This window comes from Triturus cristatus, chromosome 7 (genome assembly GCF_964204655.1).
Source record: "Triturus cristatus chromosome 7, aTriCri1.1, whole genome shotgun sequence".
NCBI classification, from domain to species: Eukaryota; Metazoa; Chordata; class Amphibia; order Caudata; family Salamandridae; genus Triturus; species Triturus cristatus.
Window position 1 is genome coordinate 1,845,334,823 of NC_140590.1, and position 18,674 is coordinate 1,845,353,496.

General features: G+C 45.5%; 1 protein-coding gene across 1 annotated transcript in view; it reads left to right on the top strand.

Moving 5' to 3' along the window:
• Nucleotides 1-18,674, top strand: part of LOC146813410 (C-type lectin domain family 12 member A-like) — a 134,954-nt gene that overhangs the window by 24,867 nt on the left and 91,413 nt on the right. The window contains exons 2-3 of the mRNA XM_085614758.1: nucleotides 6,898-7,047; nucleotides 13,233-13,331. Of these exons, the coding sequence (XP_085470884.1) occupies nucleotides 6,930-7,047; nucleotides 13,233-13,331 (217 nt within the window). The 5' untranslated portion in view covers nucleotides 6,898-6,929. The remainder of the gene's footprint in view (nucleotides 1-6,897; nucleotides 7,048-13,232; nucleotides 13,332-18,674) is intronic.

The window sequence follows — 18,674 nt, forward strand, 5'->3', positions numbered from 1 at the left end:
GAGTGTGCGGTGGGAGACGGTGTTGAAGGCTGCAGAGAGGTCGTGTAGGATCAGGGCTGCGGTGTGTCCATGGTCAAGGATGGTATGGATGTCGTCTTTGTCAGCAAGTAGAGCAGTCTGCGTGCTGTTGTTGCTGTGGAATCCGGATTGGGAGGGGTCGAGGATGGAGGCTTCTTCGATGAATTTCGTTAGTTGGATGTTGACTGTCTTCTTGGTGACTTTTGCTGCGAAGGGAAGAGGGAGATATGTCAGTAATTCTTGAAGTCCATGGGATCTGCTGATGGCTTCTTGAGTAGGGGTTTGACTTCTGCACATTTCCAGTAGTCGGGAAAGATGCCGGTTTCGAAGGTGGCATTGATGGTGCGTCGTAGTTCTGGAGCAATGGCGGCGGCTCTGTGGAAGATGTGCGGAGGGCAGGGGTCCATGGGGGCTCCTGAGTGGATGCCTTTCTTGGTCGATGCGGTGTCTTCGGTGGTGACTGGGGTCCAGGAGGAGATGGTGTGCTGGCTGGTGTTGCCGGAGGATGGAGTGTTTCCGGAGTCAGGTGTCTGGTCGTTGAAGTTGTCGTAGAGGCCCTTGATCTTCAGATGGAAGTTGGATCTGAGCTTGTTGCAGAGGTCCTGGGAGGGTATGATGTCCGTGGTTTCGCTGGGGGGTTTGGTGAAATCCTGGATGATGCTGAAGAGTTCCTTGGAGTTGCTGGGATTGGCAAGGACCTTGTTCTGGATGAAGGTCCTTTTGGTGGATCTGATGTGTTGGTGGTATTCTTTCATGGCGTTCTTGTATATGGACGGTCTTCCGCGGATTTGCTGTTTCTCCAGTTCTTCTTGAGACATCTACAGGTGTGCCTGGATTCTTGGAGGTCAGTGGTGAACCAGGTGGCCTTCCTAGTGCACTGTCTTTCAGGTTTACGTAGGGGTGCGAGTTCATCTGCGCAGTTAGTGATCCATCTCTGGAGTTCTCTGGCTTCAGTGTTGGTGTCGGTCGGGGTGGTGGGAGCATCTCGGTTGTGGGTGGAGTTGAGCTGCTCCTCTGTGATCTTGCTCCAGTTTCTTCGTGGAGGACGGGGTGTAGGTTTGGGCGCCGTGGGTTTGTTGATGTAGAAGTGTACGCAGTGGTGGTCCGTCCATGGGGGTTTGTTGTGTGGCTGAAGTCGATGTTATTACCTCCTGCAAAGATGGTAATTGAACATTTTGATGACCCCAGATCTAAGCATGGGTTCAAGCTCTGAGACGATATCTAGGTGTCTGAAGTCCTTTGTGACAAGGGTGTCTAGCAAGGCCTAGAGGTATCCGAAAGCTAGTCTACTTGTGTGCTCTTCATCTATGATTCCATGAACATTCTGATGACCCCAGATCCAAGCATGGGTTCAAGCCCTGAGACAGCATGTAAGTATCTGAAGTCATGGATGACAAGGGTGTCCAGCAAGGCCTAGCGGTATCCTCAAGGTAGTATACTTGAGATCTTCATCTATATTTATATCGATATCTGATGTCACCCAGATCTAAGCATGTGTCCAAGCCCTGAAACAAGATATAGGTGTCTGAAGTCCTGAATGGCCAACGTGACCAGATAGATGAAGTTTTATTGGTTGAAGTTAAGTCCATGCAACTCTGGATTGTGCATCATGAAAGGCTCTTGAAATTAGGCCAGAAAGATTGTGAACTGTGATCAGTTATTATTAAGCATCTTCTCCTGACGTCCCAGGTGCAAACCTTTGTTTCACCTCCATGGTGTCCTGGACACAGATGGCATCCTAACGTCTGGCTGGTCTTTTTTATTTGAAGATACCTGGAGGTTTTGGTCTTTTCTTATTAGCCTGGAACCAGGAGCCATTAGCCCATGCCTTGTGTTCACAGAACTGAAATGTGTCCTGGCTGCAATGGTCTTTGCGATCTGACATTTTTCAACTATTACTACCCCTGGTGAGACGTTGAAGCACTTTCTGACAATGCACCACAAATTTAGTAACTTCTCGGTCTAGAAGCAGGTGTTAATGTCCTTGAGTGGAGGTATACAAGCTCATGTCTTTCCTCATCAGATGCTCTGTGTGACAGAGAGGTATCCCTCATGTCTGTCCCCAAAGATAACCTCTGAAGCCTGGTGGAGATAAAAAATATTGTCAAGTTAAGGCAGGTCCTAGTCTGTGCCTTATGGCTGTCTAGAAAACCCCCAACAGGGGGTGCTATCTTTCTGTAGCTCCAAGAACTCAAAGATGTAATTCTCAGTTCGCCCACACAAGGAAGACAGCAATGTTGGGGCGCAGCCTAGCACTGCCGTTGAACTACAGCAAAAAGCCTGTTAAGTGTCGTCTTGTGCATTGGGAGCAATCCAGCTGACAAAATGCTATTTTGCCCTGAGTGCTGAAGCACCATGCACCGTCCCAAAATGGACAGCGGCCATTATACCAATCTGTAGTTTATTTACGTGTTTTTTCAAGTATGTATCAAATACTGCTCAATTTTGTTTTGTCATGTCTTACTGTACAATGTGTTTTATCCAAAAAGAGTACATCTCATTTAAGTACCGTACATTGGGAAACCAAATATGTACATTTGAAGTGCTGCATGTAAATGCATTTGCAAAATATTTAGCATACACATCTATACTTACTCACGTATTATGCATTATTACACCCAAGTATAACTCTCCGCTGTTTTTTCTGTTCATCATTTCCTAGTGGATTTATACCTAGGTGTATACTTCTCTCCACCCCACAAACTCAGGAGGGGGGTGGAGCCTCCTATCACAGAATTTATGAGTGTGAAAGTTTTACCTATTGATGGAGAATTCTGCCAATCTCTACCTTATCAGAAAGAACAAAGAACATTACTAAAGTTTATGTTTTAAAACAAATATATATTTTAATATATAATTCTAAATGAATTCAAAATATTTATGAATAATTTAGAACTGATGAAAGAAAAAATTATAGCATAGTAACTCCTCAAATGAAATGTGATTAAGTACTACATTAATTTAAATATATTATACTAATGTATTAATTATACTTTTCAAACAAAAATTTATAAAATGTCAATAACTTTTTTTGTACTATTTAGTAACTTTTGTTAAATGTTATGCGGTTATTTAATTTAAATAATTTACATTTTTTGTTAAAAGTGTAAAGGTATATTTCAACTATTTTATTCAAGTTTATTATCAAATATAAATAATTATATATATGTATCTATCTATCTATCTATCTATCTATCTATCTATCTATCTATCTATCTATCTATCTATCTATCTATCTATCTATCTATCTATCTATCTATCTAACTAAATACATATATATGAGTGTATGTTTAAATGTGTGTGTGTGATTTAGATTTCAAAATAATTTAGTTTACTTAACATTAGTTCTTGTGGTGTGTTAGTTTATTTCCCTGCCTCCATTATTTTGCTGCAGGAGTTTGTTGCAGTACCAGTGGTTGGCCATGTATGGTGCTGGACTTACTCCAACGGTGGGCTGAACCACTTTTACATCTGTTTCAACAGCTTTAGGGCACCGCTAACTTTAGAAGTGTAGTTTGTGAATTGCAATCGTTTTACTCTTCTGTGAGTGTGTGTTTATGTTGGTATTTCCTTTACCAAATGCCTCCTTCCATTTTCCTAAACCCCTCCTATTTATCAATAGATATTTCTCATTTTCATACAGCTTCCCCTTGGTCCTTCCCACATTTTCTACTAAAACATACACCAAAGTGTGTGCAGATCTCTGCCACTGTGGTGTAGATTTCTACCCAGAAAGACGAAAGCTGTGGAGTCCTCTGACCATAGGTTTGTGATTTACATTTTGTGGTGCATGACTAGTACTGCTGTAATACTTACTGTGAAATGCAGATTGTGAATCCAGCCCTTTTTTTACAGCTTTATTAAACAGTTCTGCCTATATTTACTGATGAGTATCCTCCTTCTGCCATTAGGCGGCACTCTTGGACAAGAGATAGGAACTTGCATGTTCCAGGTCTGGCATATACAGTTTACCTTTAGCTTGAACGCTAGATTCATAAACAAGCATAGGTAAAACCAAAATACTGGGTGTTATCTGCTAGCCTATTGAGTTTGCCAATAATGGTGCTTCTTAGTGTTTTCTAAAACGTTTTACAAAAACATTTAAAAAATGGCAGTTTGTGCATGCATGCACATGCACAAGTAAAGGCCGATTTTTTAAAATAAAGTTTTACAAAAATAAATGATTACAGCCCTATATGTGCATGTTTGGGCACTCAAAAGCTAACATCATTAAATGCTTTTTTGAAATAAAGTTTAACAAAAGCATTCAAAGATGGCCCCTTTCGAATAAACATGTTCTGCATGCGCACACAAAGGGCTGCCATTTTGGAATGGGTTGAAAGCCCATGTTAAAACATGGCAACCCAAAGCAGTGCATGTGGGCTATGACGCACTGCGAGTACCTGTGAGAGTCTGCTACCAGAGTCTGGGGAGTTGCGGGGCCCTCACAAAGTTTAACATAATGTGCATTTGTAAAGAGCAAGTTCACGTCTTGGGGCGTCTTGCTGCAGAGTCATAGATGTTTATTGTTACCTAACTCATTGGTAGGATTTTTTTCAACCTCGGAAGGATGAAAGGCTGAATGGACCCACCAGGATTTGAACTTATGCCCATGGTGTCCATCACAGACACCTGGGGCTGTCTTATGCATAAAGTGCCCTTCCCTGTTTGCCCATGGTGTACCTTCCAAAAGGTTCACTGGGTGCAGACAGGGACAATGCGCCCTATTACAATGAATGCACTGCCCTGGAGGGAACCACACAAACTTGTGCTGCCCTGGGTGCAGCGCGTTCAGTGAAACGTGGATAGACTGCTTCACAGTCGCTCCGCGTTTCACACAGCAGGTGGCATGCCGCCTGCACTTTAAAAAGGGAAGAGCGATCCCCTGCAGGTGGGTGCAGTGAGTGACTGCACCTGCCTGCAGGGCGAAGTCTGTGGGGTCCATATGACCCTCCTTTCGGAGGGCTGGACTCAGGGGGTGCACAGACAGTGCACCACCTTTGTTAGGCGCACTTTCAGTGCACCTCCCAAGGACGTGTCTGCGTCTGCACCTGTATCTGTAATACAGCACGGGCGCAGCGGCAAATGAAGGAACGCCCTTACATGATAGCACTGACACTGCACGTGTACTAGTGCTACCAGCATTACAGATGGGGGCGCACAAGCATCTGCGGCTTCCTTCTGTATCACCAAAGTGCTCCGGGGGTGCACAGGCCCGTTGCATCCTTGAGGCACTTTCCGTAAAAAGCGCCTAGTGTGGACGTTTGAGTCCACTGAGCCACCAAAACTGGGACTGAAAGTAAGTAAAAAAAATGTTTTAAATAAAAGCACACTTGCCCACCAGTCAGTTCCTGACACAGAAAGGGACTACTTTCTTTGTGGGTGGCGACATTCCGTTGGGCACCAAGGGTTCAAGCGGACTGAACTCCAGGCCATGTTGTAATCTATGGGGGAAGGAAGCAAAATAAGAATGACAATTGCACAGACCAATGGATGAAGGGGCCTGACTGAAAGTCTCTCTATGTAATCCCTTTTTAATATATTTTTTTACTATAAAGAAAAAGCTCTTGCCTTTCACTAGGCCTTAAATACATACATACATGTGTACATGCATTCATACATACAATAGAGGGCCTGTGGATCTGCCCTCTTTATGCATTAGTCTGCTCTAACGTCATTCACATTTTGTTTCCACCAATAATGCAATGGGTCCGCCCACTCCGGCCACTCTCTGTCTTGTACTGTGAGTGACGTCATTTTTAGCTCCATCACTTGTACACATCCACCTCAAAGAGTGCACTGTGGTACCAAAGCTGGTGGGCCATTGCTCTCCTTTCCTTTTTTATTTCATCCTTGTGTTTTTAAGCTGTGTCTTGAGACTATAGAAATTCAAAGGCAGTAGCACCTTTCCTTTAATATTAATAAGAATCAGATTTTCCTGTGATATGCATAAACATTTTTATAAAAGGTTTCTATACCTGCTCAGTTGGAAACAAAAAGTAATGTTCTTTAAAAATGATGTGCTAAGGTTATTTTTATTGTAAGCATAAGGCTGGCAGGTTTAGTTGGCAGAATGCTTGTTTTTTTCTCATATGTAGTATACCTGTTGTAATAAATCCCCGCCCAAGATTAAGTACCGCACAGCTTCGCAGGTCAGTAGTATTGACTTTGCCAATGTTCGGTTTGATGTTACAGTAAAGTATTGTGAAACACACATGGCCCCATCATGTATGTACGTAAATCACCTATGGATGCAAACATAAAGCGCACACTTAGCTGTAAAGCTACAGAGGTCTGTAAAAGACAAAGGCAGGATGGGCCACAAGGTATGCCAGGCCTGGTGGCTTAGTGGACTTGTGTCCACTATAGGAGCCTGTGTTTGACCTCATAGTCACAGGTTCAAATCCCGGTGGGTCCACTCAGCCTTTCATCCTTCTAAGGTCAATAGAATTCGCACCATTGAGTTGGGTAACAATACAACTCAACCACGGTTCAAATCCCGGTGGGTCCACTCAGCCTTTCATCCTTCTAAGGTCAATAGAATTCGCACCATTGAGTTGGGTAACAATACAACTCAACCACGGTTCAAATCCCGGTGGGTCCACTCAGCCTTTCATCCTTCTGAGGTTGACAAAATGAGTACCATTGAGTTGGGTAACAATAAACATCTTATACAGCACCAAGATACCCTTGGGTGAACATGTGCTTTACAACTAGGTGGTATGTGCAGGGCACCATGGAAGCATCTGTGGGGACCCTCTTAAAAAGGTGTTCTGGTATGAAAATTTCCAACACTACTTTGCTACACAAAATGTACATGCGTGCGTCGCTTCATGTAGAGAAATATCAGAGACCGACAACATCTGTGCTCTTTTCCAGTTGGCGTAGAGGGTGAACAGCCACCGAAGACGATGAACACAGTCTACGTGGGAGTGCAGAGGGGGGCTGCAGAAGATGCCTGTACCCCACAGCAGGCCCCACAGCAGGCCGCAGCCCACGATAAGACCCACAGCACGGTGTTTACATCAGGTGAGGGTACCACGCAGGGGTGTACAAGGGAACAGAGCTCCCAGCAGGGGGGTAGCTTCAGATGGGGTCTTTGGGGTGTTACACTCCCGTAAAAGAATGTATTCTGTTGCAAACAGTTGGGTGCAGGCGCTTTCAGTCGGGTATGGTGAGGCGTCTGTCGGATTTCACCCTGGATTTTTACAAGCCCAAACTGACAAAAACACACACACACACTCTCTCTCTCTCTCGTCTCTGCCTTATACTTGGTTAGATTGAAAACTATTGTGTTTTAAGTACCCCTAACAATCTGCACTTCTCTCTCTTTCTACTGCCTCTTAAGCCCCCCTTCTGTCCTGCTTCTCATAATATATTTTTAAAAAATATGCCAGCGTGATTTTGGGGTAATTTGAAGCTTACGCCCGCCAATCTTACTGACAGAGCTACCCCCTGGCTCTCGGGTAGAAACCTTTCTGTGACTACTATGGAAGCGTGCTTCGTAAAGTGCGGACACCTTGTGGAAATGTGCAAGCACAAAAGGGCATGTCTGCAGGTGAAATTTGCACCCATACATCGGATCACTTTTTACCCGGAGCCGCCTGTGGGCTTTGGTGATCATTGCACTCTGCACCTACATGATGCACAAATGTGTGGCTACAATTACTAAAAACGTCCCAAACAAAAGTGCCAAGTTACCAATGCCTTTTATTTCTTCTGCCCGACATCTTACAAGTGTATTTTTATTTCCTTTTTAGGCCTGGATCCACAGAGTAGCTGTCTGAATACCTATTGTCTACAACATGCATAGAGGGAGCTTTTTGTCTGTCCTTTATAGCCATTGGCTGTTTGGAGCGCCCTCTGTCAGCCATTGGCTTAATACACTGTCAATCAAATCTTGGATTACCCTGAGGGGTATTTTAGTCTCACCGTCATGCTTATAGCTTGTTTCTTGTATCAAGCTCCATGCCAGGAAGTGCTTCCATTAAAATGCATGAGGGACTATGTATATCTGAAAAGCAGTGCTTAACTTGTAAAATATTAAGGGCCCGATTCACAGAACTAACTTAAGACAAATTCCTAAACTTACTACCATTTTGGTATTCACAGAAGGCAATTACTCATTTTGGTATTCACAGAAGGCACTTACTTATTTCGGTATTCACAGAAGTTAGGAGTCCTAACTTTAGGACTCCTAAATGCCTTCTGTGAATACCGAAAGTCTTAAAATTAGGATTTTTCTCAGTTTAGTAGTAGTATAGTTAGGACTCCTAACTTTAGGACTCCTAAATGCCTTCTGTGAATACCGAAAGCCTTAAAATTAGGATTTTTCTCAGTTTAGTAGTAGTATAGTTAGGACTCCTAACTTTAGGACTCCTAAATGCCTTCTGTGAATACCGAAAGCCTTAAAATTAGGATTTTTCTCAGTTTAGTAGTAGTATAGTTAGGACTCCTAACTTTAGGGCTCCTAAATGCCTTCTGTGAATACCAAAAGCCTTAAAATTAGGATTTTTCTCAGTTTAGTAGTAGTAAAGTTAGGAGTCTTATTTCGGATAAAATAAGGACTAAATCAGGGGTGTTCATCACTAGTCCTGGAGGAGGAGGTCCAGATCCAGGCCAGGTTTTCAAAACACACAAAAGATGCATTTACAGACATTGAATGTATATTCAGAAATAGTTTGCATAGTTGATGATAATCCTGAATATCTGGCAAGGATCCAGCCCTCCCGGATCTCTGTTTGATGTCAAGTACACAAACTGCCATATTTGTCTATTTATGCTCACATAACTATGAATTACTTAAACCTTTGTTTTTTCTGTGAATATATATATATATATATATATATATCCAACACTAAAGTTGTCCTCATGTAAGAAGCCACTCAGCAGGAGGTAAGTATTCAGCGATTTATTGACAAAAACAACAGCTTTCAACAGTGAGGCACAGACCTTCCATTCAAATCTTCCCGACGCGTTTCGTGCTTCCTCGAGCACTTCTTCATGGGAGGGGTCAGCAAGCATCAAGCTTCGAATACCGGCACCTTTTTCAACAGTGACACTCGCCTCAGTGGGCGTGGCTCCTGAACAGCCTGCTGCAAGCCCCGCCGCGTGGGGATAGGTGCTAAACCAACAAAGGCTTTGCTTAAAAAATTCCAAGCTAAATGCATTCCATTCGCGACTTATGGAAGTGATGTGTGGGGTTACAAGGATGTAAGTGACCTACAAGTAATAGGAAATAATTTCTGAGAAGACTGTTAGCTATCCCTCACGGAGTCCCTGCATACATGTTACATGGGCCATATTTTGGATACTGTAGCCTTATCCCCGATACGGCGATGGATCTGGGTATGGGTGAACCCTGAAATGAAATTCAATCAGGCAGTATTCGAGAACTATTATTCCTTCGAGGGTATCAGTCATATTCCTTAGTTCATATATATGAAGAATGTGACATGCAAGCTGGTCAGCTCAGAGCTTTTCGATAATCTAAAATCTATTGTTAAAGAAGATCTAAAAGGGACAAAAAAAACTATTTCCTTACACACAGACTGATGGAAAGAGAAGCAATTGAAATTGTGAAACCCTCGGTGTGGGCTCATATGCAGAACTTGAACATCTCTAGAGCCCTATCTAGTGATGGTCCCTAACCATATCATCGATTTTTGTTAGTAAGGTGTAGGTTTAACCGTGTACATCGGTGTTAGAAATGGGGGTCCAAGTAGGGACCCGTCTTCCTAGTCAGGATAAGGGAGTTGCACTCCTAAAATAACCCCTGCTCACCCCCTTGGTAGCTTGGCACAAGCAGGCAGGCTTAACTTAGAGGCAGTGTGTAAAGCGTTTGCACATAACCCACAGTATTACAGTGTAAGCACTACAAAAGGACACCAAACCGGTTTAGAAAAATAGCCAATATTTTTATATACTTTAAGACAAGACCAAATATGACAAAAATCCACAATACTATACTAAAAAATCTGCCGTTATCAAAATAAGTTTCAAACAAAGTTCCTTGATGTCGATAGCTCCGTTTGAGGCTATCACGGCGTCATGAACAACAAATCCAACAATTCTGGCTGGTCACGGGGTCGCGGGCCAGCTACGATTGTCGGAAATAACCCGCAAACAGTACCTGTGAGAAATGCAGGGCGATGGGGCCCTTGAAGTCAAGGTCGAGGTCCTCTCTGATGGAATCAGGAGTGCTGGCGTGGGCAGGCGCCGGGTGCTGTGGAGCAAAGTGCAGCAGTGCGACGTGCGGTGCCCCCAGGTTGCGGTGCAAGCAGCGGCTCAGTGGCAGCGTCAGATGGCGCCGTCGGTGAGACCAGGGTCACGGTGCGAGATGAAGGCAGTGCTTGTCGCGGTGCTAGAAGGCCACAGTGCAAGCAGCATCGTCGTCGTTGGAGCGCAGTCGTCAGCTGACGAGCAGGAGTCAATGATGCCGGCGTCAGTGGGCCAAGGCTGCGGGATGAGGGCGGTGCGTCGTGTGACTTATGAGCAGTGCCCTCGAACCACGGTGCAAGCAGCGGCGTCGATTTTGGCGTGGAGCGGCAGTGTCAGGGAGGCCAAGGCGTCCTCGTGAAGCAAGGCGGTGCGGAGTGCGGGTCCACAGGTCGCGGTGCGAGCAGCGGCTCAGTGGTGGTGTCAATAGACGGTGTCGGTGAGACCAGGGTCACGGTGAGGCATTGCAGTGGTGCTCTCTGCGATGCCAAAGCTTCAGCGTGAAGCGAGGCGGTGCAAAGTGAGGTGCCCACAGGTCGCGGTGCAGGCAGCGGCTCGGTGGCGGCATCAACAGGCGTCGTCGGTGAGACCAAGGTTGCGGTGCGGCGTTGCGGCGGTGCCCTCTGCGGTGCCTTCAGGACACAGAGTCGGCAGTGGCATCGTAGACATCATCGTGTTGCTTTTCCTCTATTACATCACAAAACACACAGCCCCCAGTGCTGCTGCGGTCGGAAGACCTTGAAGTCTTTGCTGTTCCTGAGACTTCGTGAACAGGGGGCAAGCTCTACCTCAAGCCCTTGGAGAGACTCACAAATTAGGTTGTAGAAAGTCCAGTCCAGGCCTTTCACTGCCCAAGACAGAAGCAGCCACTGCAGGTCATCCCAGCAAAGCACCCAGCACAGCGGTCATTCCTTCTTACAGCTTCTCTGGCTCTTCTTCTTGGTGGTCTTCTTGATACAGATGAGTTCTAAAGTTCAGGGGTCTGGGCCCCAGTATTTGTATCCAAAAATCCTTTGATCTCTTAGGCAGAGAGGGCCTGTGCCCAGTCAGAACCAGTTCTGCTTTCTCTGGTGTGATTTCCTGACAGGAGGTGGAGACAGCATTGTCAGAGGCAGACCAGGCCCTTTGAGGTGCAAGGAAATCTCTTCCCTCTTCCCCCATCGCAGCGCAGGTCTATTCAGCCCTTTCCTGACCTACCTGGACTATCTGGAGCCACTCCTGCTTCCTAGCCATCTGTTGCCCAAAACCCAGACAGGCAATCCACATTCCAGCAGAGGCACACGGGATGACTGAGCCAGAAAATACGTACTTTCTGAAAGTGGTATTTTCAAACACAGAATGTAAAAATCACCTTTACTAAAAGATGCATCTTTAGATTCAGAGTTCAGGCGTACTAAACTTTATTTTCCTACTTAATTCCCCAGGCGAGTTATGTTTATAAAAGGTTATAAACAAACTTCCCATTCTGTCCAATGGGCAACAGGTAGCCTTGCAATAATGAAAAACGAAATTGGCTGTAGTTCACTATTAGGACATGCCACACACACCAGGACATGTCCCACCTTTCACATACACTGCACCCTGCCCACAGGGGTACCTCGGGCCTAACTGAGGGGTGCCTGACGTGTACGAAAAGGGAAGGGTAGAGACTGGCAAGTGTGTGCACTGGCCAAGTCGACATGGCAGTTACAAACTGCGCGCAGACTCTGCAATGGCAGGTCTGAGTTACCTTTTTAGGGCTACTCACGGGGGTGGCACAACCCGTGCTGCAGGCCCCCTAGTAGCATTTGATTTACCGGTCCTGGCACACTGAGTGCACTTTACTGGGTGCTGACAGGTAAATCAAATATCCAATCATGGAAACACTAATCCACACAATTTACCATAGGCACACCTGCACTTCACCACTGGTCAGCAGTGCAAAAAGTGCGCAGAAACGCAACGCTAGCAAAAACAGAGTCAAAACCGGGAGGCAGAAAGCAAAACCTCAGGGGACACATGCCAAAAGATGTCAAGTCTAACATTTACTGATTGGAGAATAAGTTGTGTCCATAGGAGTTGATGCCATTCTATTTGTCTGCCCTCTTTTAAAATCCCCCAGATGGCGCTATTTAAAACCCCTTTTTATGGAAAATTGTATTAAATCAGCTAGAGCTAGACCTATATTACTGTTTATCCCTTTGTAGATCTAAAACTTTATTTAAAATCTTAATGTGTTTACTGATCAGCTCTGGGGGATGGGGTCCCCTGGGCCCAAAATGTCCCGGGGAGGAGGACCCTACTCACGCCCCCCGCCCATAAATTAAAAAAATAATTGCGGGACTTTGTTTTTTATTGTTGCTGCTATCCGGCGGGATCGCGGCAAAAAGTGGCAATTGCTTTTAAAAATTTATTTTGGTCCCACGTTGATCCCTCTGGTTTAATCCCACCTCAGAGGGCCAAGAGCAGAAGGGTATCCCAACCCTAGCTTTAAATTCTTCTTTTTTTTTACTTCAGGACAGGGGACTAAGTTGCCGAGTCCTGGCAGCTAATCAGAGCTTTTGCAGGTTTGAGATGGCCCAAGGTAATAAAAGCTCCGAGTACAAATTAGCATGCTCTATTTTTGAACTGGCGCTCCCGGCGGGACTCTCCCAGGAGTCCCTCGGACCCAACCATCCAGATATACAAATATTTTTGCACCTTCATTTCTTAAAAGCTACCAAACAGATTTGCACCAAATCCCCTTCAAAATTGTCAGCCTTACTTCCACTCACACACGGATCCCCCTACAGTAGAAAAATAACTGCTAGGATCATATTTACACACCATCATCCTAAGGTTGTACTTTAGCAAGAGCCCGAGGTATAGCCCTTTGTGTAAAGTACTCTCAAGTGGTTGGAAGCCGACACGTTTCAGTGCCACATGCACAGCATCAATAATGCAGATATGTCAGTGTGTTCTAGATTTGGTATGAGTTCCGGTATGTACATAAGTTGACCTTAACTCCTTCCCTGTAGTCTCTTCCAGGTCGCTGCTGTCCCGCCCCCTCTGCAGGCTGCTTCTGGGAGCCCTGGTCTCCGCGCTTCTGATTCTGCTAACCGTAGCCGTTGTCCTCAGTAAGTCTCTCCATGAACAAAATTATGTTCCTGCATTTGTGATGTAATGATGGGGCATGTACAGGAAACAGGCCATGTTCAGTCAAATATTTCAATGTCATGGTGGCAAAATCTAATTTACGGCCCAGATCTGGGGCTGCTAGGTGATGCTGTCAGGGGTAAACCACACCCACTCTTTAGTCGTCTGACGACCAGCAAATCCATCTGCACACAGCAGAACTTGAGACAGGAAGGGCGACACGGTCAAGGCTGATGTCCCAATAGGTAGGGACCTAGAGGTCTGTGTATGAGATGTTGTGCCCTCAAGATGCTGATTAAATATCACACAACGAATGGGGGGGACTAGCATCTCTCATAAGACCACACTCATCTCTGGGCTCTGGAGGAACCTGTAACCTGCTGAGAGTCACATTTCAGGAAGTGTTTAGGAAATGATGTATGTGGGAGCTTGCATTGAAACTTCAAAATAGGTTAGAGATGACACCATCTTATGTCAGGATGCCTAGTGTCATTTCACCTAATTCTAGTGGTTTCCTGGGTACATCATCAATGGCACGAAGTGGGTCCTCTTGGTAGATTTAAAAACTCATCTGGTGATGTGAGGGATCAAACAGGGTGGCAGAGTGCAGCACTCCTTGGGGGTACATCAACAATCTAGCAGTGATGGGCAAGCACCCTCCTGAACTCCAAGTCCACAGAGGCAGGCACTGTGGATTTCCAGAGGTGTAAAGGGACGTTGTTATATTTCATCACCTGTAGAGTGGGTCATGGATTTCACATATATGTCTGTAGTCATGGACGTAAAGCATTTCCAGAGTCACTTGTCAGGATGTGACAGTCTTTTATTCCCATGATTCCTTACCATCTTAATGCATGTCCAAGCACTTATGGGAGTTCACGAATATACAAACATGGTCATGCATTATTGTTACCATATGTGTATAGGCACGCAATGTCCGCTCCTACGCCTTGCCTGAGAGCTCTTAATGTGGACTGGGATGGCCGTACAAATGTGACATCAGACCTACATACCTAGTACATGTGAAGTATAAAACCTTAGCACTCGTCAATTCTTATATACACAATCACATTCCATCTATGAAGTTGTAGGTAAGAAAACACATCAAAAATCCACAGCTGGTAGCAGGTATATTCTTGATATTTCTTCAATCTTTAATCCAAGTTGTCATTCTTTGTTATTCATAAAAGTTCACTGTAGCTGGTCCAGGTAGTACACCATATAGAGCCCGAAGCCAACACGTGTTTCGTCGCTATTACTAGTATGTATATGCGACTTTTTCGCATCCGCCACGTTTCTGCCGATGTTCTCGAGTGCGAGAGAACATCGGCAGAAACGTGGCAGATGCGATTTCATTTCCTCATTACTTTCAGCTATGAATATTGACTATTGATGCCCACACGACTCTTACCTTGGACTTTAATTGATGTCCACTACGTTACCGCCACCTTCTGGATAAACTTTGATGCTGACTCTATTTTATATAGAGATTTTGGGATATCTTTTCTTCAGCCTTGAAAAAGTCGCATATACATACTAGTAATAGCGACGAAACACGTGTTGGCTTCGGGCTCTATATGGTGTACTACCTGGACCAGCTACAGTGAACTTTTATGAATAACAAAGAATGACAACTTGGATTAAAGATTGAAGAAATATCAAGAATATACCTGCTACCAGCTGTGGATTTTTGATGTGTTTTCTTACCTACAACTTCATAGATGGAATGTGATTGTGTATATAAGAATTGACGTGTGCTAAGGTTTTATACTTTGTATCTTACGGCGGCCTTGGCTGCTAATTAGGAGCAGTTGGTGGTTCTCTCCTCCTTATTGCACCGTCCCTATACAGTGTTAGTCTCCCTACGGCTAGTGTATTTTTTCTTTTGCGCCTATCCTATGCCCAATACCACCTCCTTACCTGTATTTCTTCATACCTAGTACATGTGCCCTATGGCCATGTATCAGTCTCATAATGCGTGCTAATCTGCTGTAACTGAGCACTCTACAGAGGTAAGAAGACAGACAAGCACATGGCTGATTGTCACTTTTAATCCACACTTGGGCAATCCCACACACTGAGTATGTGTTCCCTCTTAAAGATATACCAATTTTTATCAATGGTTAATGGAGCATTTCTGGTATTTTTGAATACATATTTGAAAGTGGTGAGTGTAGGAGAGTAGGGTCTGCTTTCTATGTTCACCCCCACTTTTTGCTTTTGCTTTACTGGTTTTCGACTTAGATGTGGCTGTGGGCCTGCTAATCAGACCCACAGCCCTGCTGTTCTCTCTCTAAATTAATACTATGTACTTTAGGTGCATAACCCATTTGGATAGGATCACCTTATTGGCCCCTGTACAGTGTACCCTAGGTACCCAGGGCATAGGTGTACCCTAGGCCTACCAGGGGCTGCAGCATGTATTATGCGACCCCTGGCCTGGCCTTCCATTTTGACACAACTGGCTGATCACTCAGCTGGGGCAAGGTCGTGTAATCACCCCTTGCTTAGGTGTAGTATTCCTATACCTAACTTACATAGAGACACATGTGTACCTATCAGTCACTCCTATGGCAGGCCTTAACAATCCTGGAGGCAGAGTGCTTGGTAACATGTGAGATGGTGCTCTAGCATGAGCTGAGCCTGTCTGCAGCTTTCAGAACCTTGTCCTTATAGCTGTTCTATGATATAGCCTACCATATACTCTTAAAGTGCCTTATAATCTTAGACGGTTATGGTAACTATGGTTTGGATTTATCGAAACATGTCGTGTAAGGTGTCTAACACTGTGGAATAATACCCCCATACCATTTCTGGACATGAGGATATTATTCCCCCCTTCTAGAGGGAAAGACATGTTAAAATCATACTTCACTGTTAGCCTCTGACCAAAGCCTCAGCATCACAAAATGGATGCTGCTGCCACGACACAAGTCTGACCTCCTGCAGCTGGGAGTGATCCCAGCCAGGGAGGCCTGGACAATAGGTTTCCTGCTTGGGGAGGTGCTAGCACCTCCCCAGACAGCCTTTAGTGTATTGGGGCAGGGTGGGCTGAAAGGAATGAGACATGCCTGGGGCACACAAGGTGTTCCTTGCATAGTCCAGTTCAAACCGGCGCTGGGGCCCTCCAGCCCCAGCTCTGGTGCGAAACTGGACAAAGGGAAGTGGGTGTAACCACCCCCTCCCAGGTCCCACCCATAAGGCGTGACCTAGCAGGTATCCCAGCCCCACAGATTAGTATAAGAGTGGGAGTTGGGCCTCAAGACTTTAGATTATCCTGAACCTGCAAAACTGAACAGAAACTCTGGACCTTCGACATTCGACGAAAGAAGAAGACTGAAGAATCTCCCTTGTAGCCAAGGAGTGGCTACCCTGTGCAAACAGGCACCATCAAGAGACTACCCTTTGCTTTGCCCACGTTCTATGAGGAACCGACTGCAGAGCCCAACCAGAGCCTTGACTTCCAGACTTCTCCGACCCTGATCCACATCGACAGCAAAGCTGAGATCCGTGGAGGCGACGAGCGACGTGGGACCGGCTACCTGGAAAAAGTGGCTAGTAACTTAAAGCGCAGCTTCTGAGGTACCCTCGAAGTTGTGCACCGGGGATTGAGAAGCCCCAACCCCAAGCACCATCTGCACCGAAGATCAGCCCCCCACACTCCACGAGTCCTGCGTGGGGCCCTTCTGCATTTTCCTGCTTGCCGCGCCTGTCCGGTTGCTTGCCCGCTGGCTAGTGGCCTTTGCGACGACGCACCCTGAAATCTTCTGCGCTGGTTTGGCTCCTCCAGACTGGCTCCCACTTCTCTGCAAAGAAGAAGCACCCCAGACCTTCCTGGTCTGCACCAGAAGCAAGTCCTCCGTTCTTCGTGGGTTCCGCTTGCCAAGGCTTGGTGAGTCCTAGTCCAACTTCGACGCCGCCGACAGCAAGAGCCTTCGTGGGACAGCTCGCCTCCTGGTCCTGGTCGTCCTCGACGCTTCCTGGTCCTCCTGGCTGCAGCGACAAGCTTCACCTTCACCTGCAATCTTCACGACATCGCCTGGTTCCTTCCTGGTTCCACGTGGTCACTGGCTAGTGACCTTGACTCTGTCCCTTCTGCTTGCAGGTTTCCTTTCTTCTTGATCCCAGCCTTGGGATCCACCGGACACTCTTCACTGACTGCCTGTCAGCATCTTTCTTCAGGCATCCATAGGAGTCGACGACGAAAACGACGCATCTTCACCCCTATGCACCCGCAGCCTGTGGGCTAGGTAACTTGGGTACTCCGGTGCTCATCAGGATAGTGACTATCCTAGTGTCTAGTTTTCAAGTCTCAACTTCCTAGCTACTCCGGAAGTGTCCTAAATCTACCGTTTTCTAAACTGTACTATTGCTATTGACTTTTACGCATTACGCGTGAGTGTTTCCACTCTGCACACGAATCCCGTGGGCCTCCCACTTCCTAACTAACGCTAGTGTAGTGTAGTCCCAGCGATTCCCTAGGCCTAGGCCTATTCTACTTCCGTGACAGTGGTTCTTATACCACTTACTTAGTATATGGTTTGCGTGGCCCCTAGGGCCTAACTGTATTACTTACCTGTGTGACTTAATGTATGCTTAAATAAGACTGTGTTGTACTTACCTCTAATCTCATAAAGAGTGCTGATGGTTTGACTAGAATAAATACACTTTATTTTATATATATATCTGTTGTGGTGTCCTTTCATTTGGTATTCAAGGGGTTATATATGGTATCACAGCTGGCTTCACATGCCATTCAGAGTTTAGCCTAAGACTGCTCTTGTCCATGCTACCACTAGGATAGCTGGTCTATAAGGTTGACTTTACAACCAATCACCATAAGGGTATTTGGACTGATATAAGGTGTACACTAGAACTAGTGACATCATACATCAGGCCAACTTCTCACATTGGTGAGCAGCGGTTGGGATCTGAGCTTGCTGTTGTAATACCATTGTAATCTTGAGATACTAAATTGAAAGATCACACAGATATTGTCTAGGTACATATAACATAGATTATAATACTTAAGTCCTACTGGACTTAGTAGTTGTAGGTTGAAGGGAGTAACACACCCTGACTGCAACTACTAGAGAGGTTTAGTAGAAACAACTAGTGTAGGTAGGTGCACACACCACACCCTCACTAGATCATGTCTCTGAGAGGAGATCAAGTAGATGCTCCCTCAGGAGGGTCAGGTCTGCAAAAGACCCCCTCTAGATATGATACCTTAACATTCCAGGAGATGAGACACTTGTGTACCTCCAGAGGAATAAAACAGGGTGCAAACCCTACCCTCCTTCAGTTAAGACAACTCCTAGAGG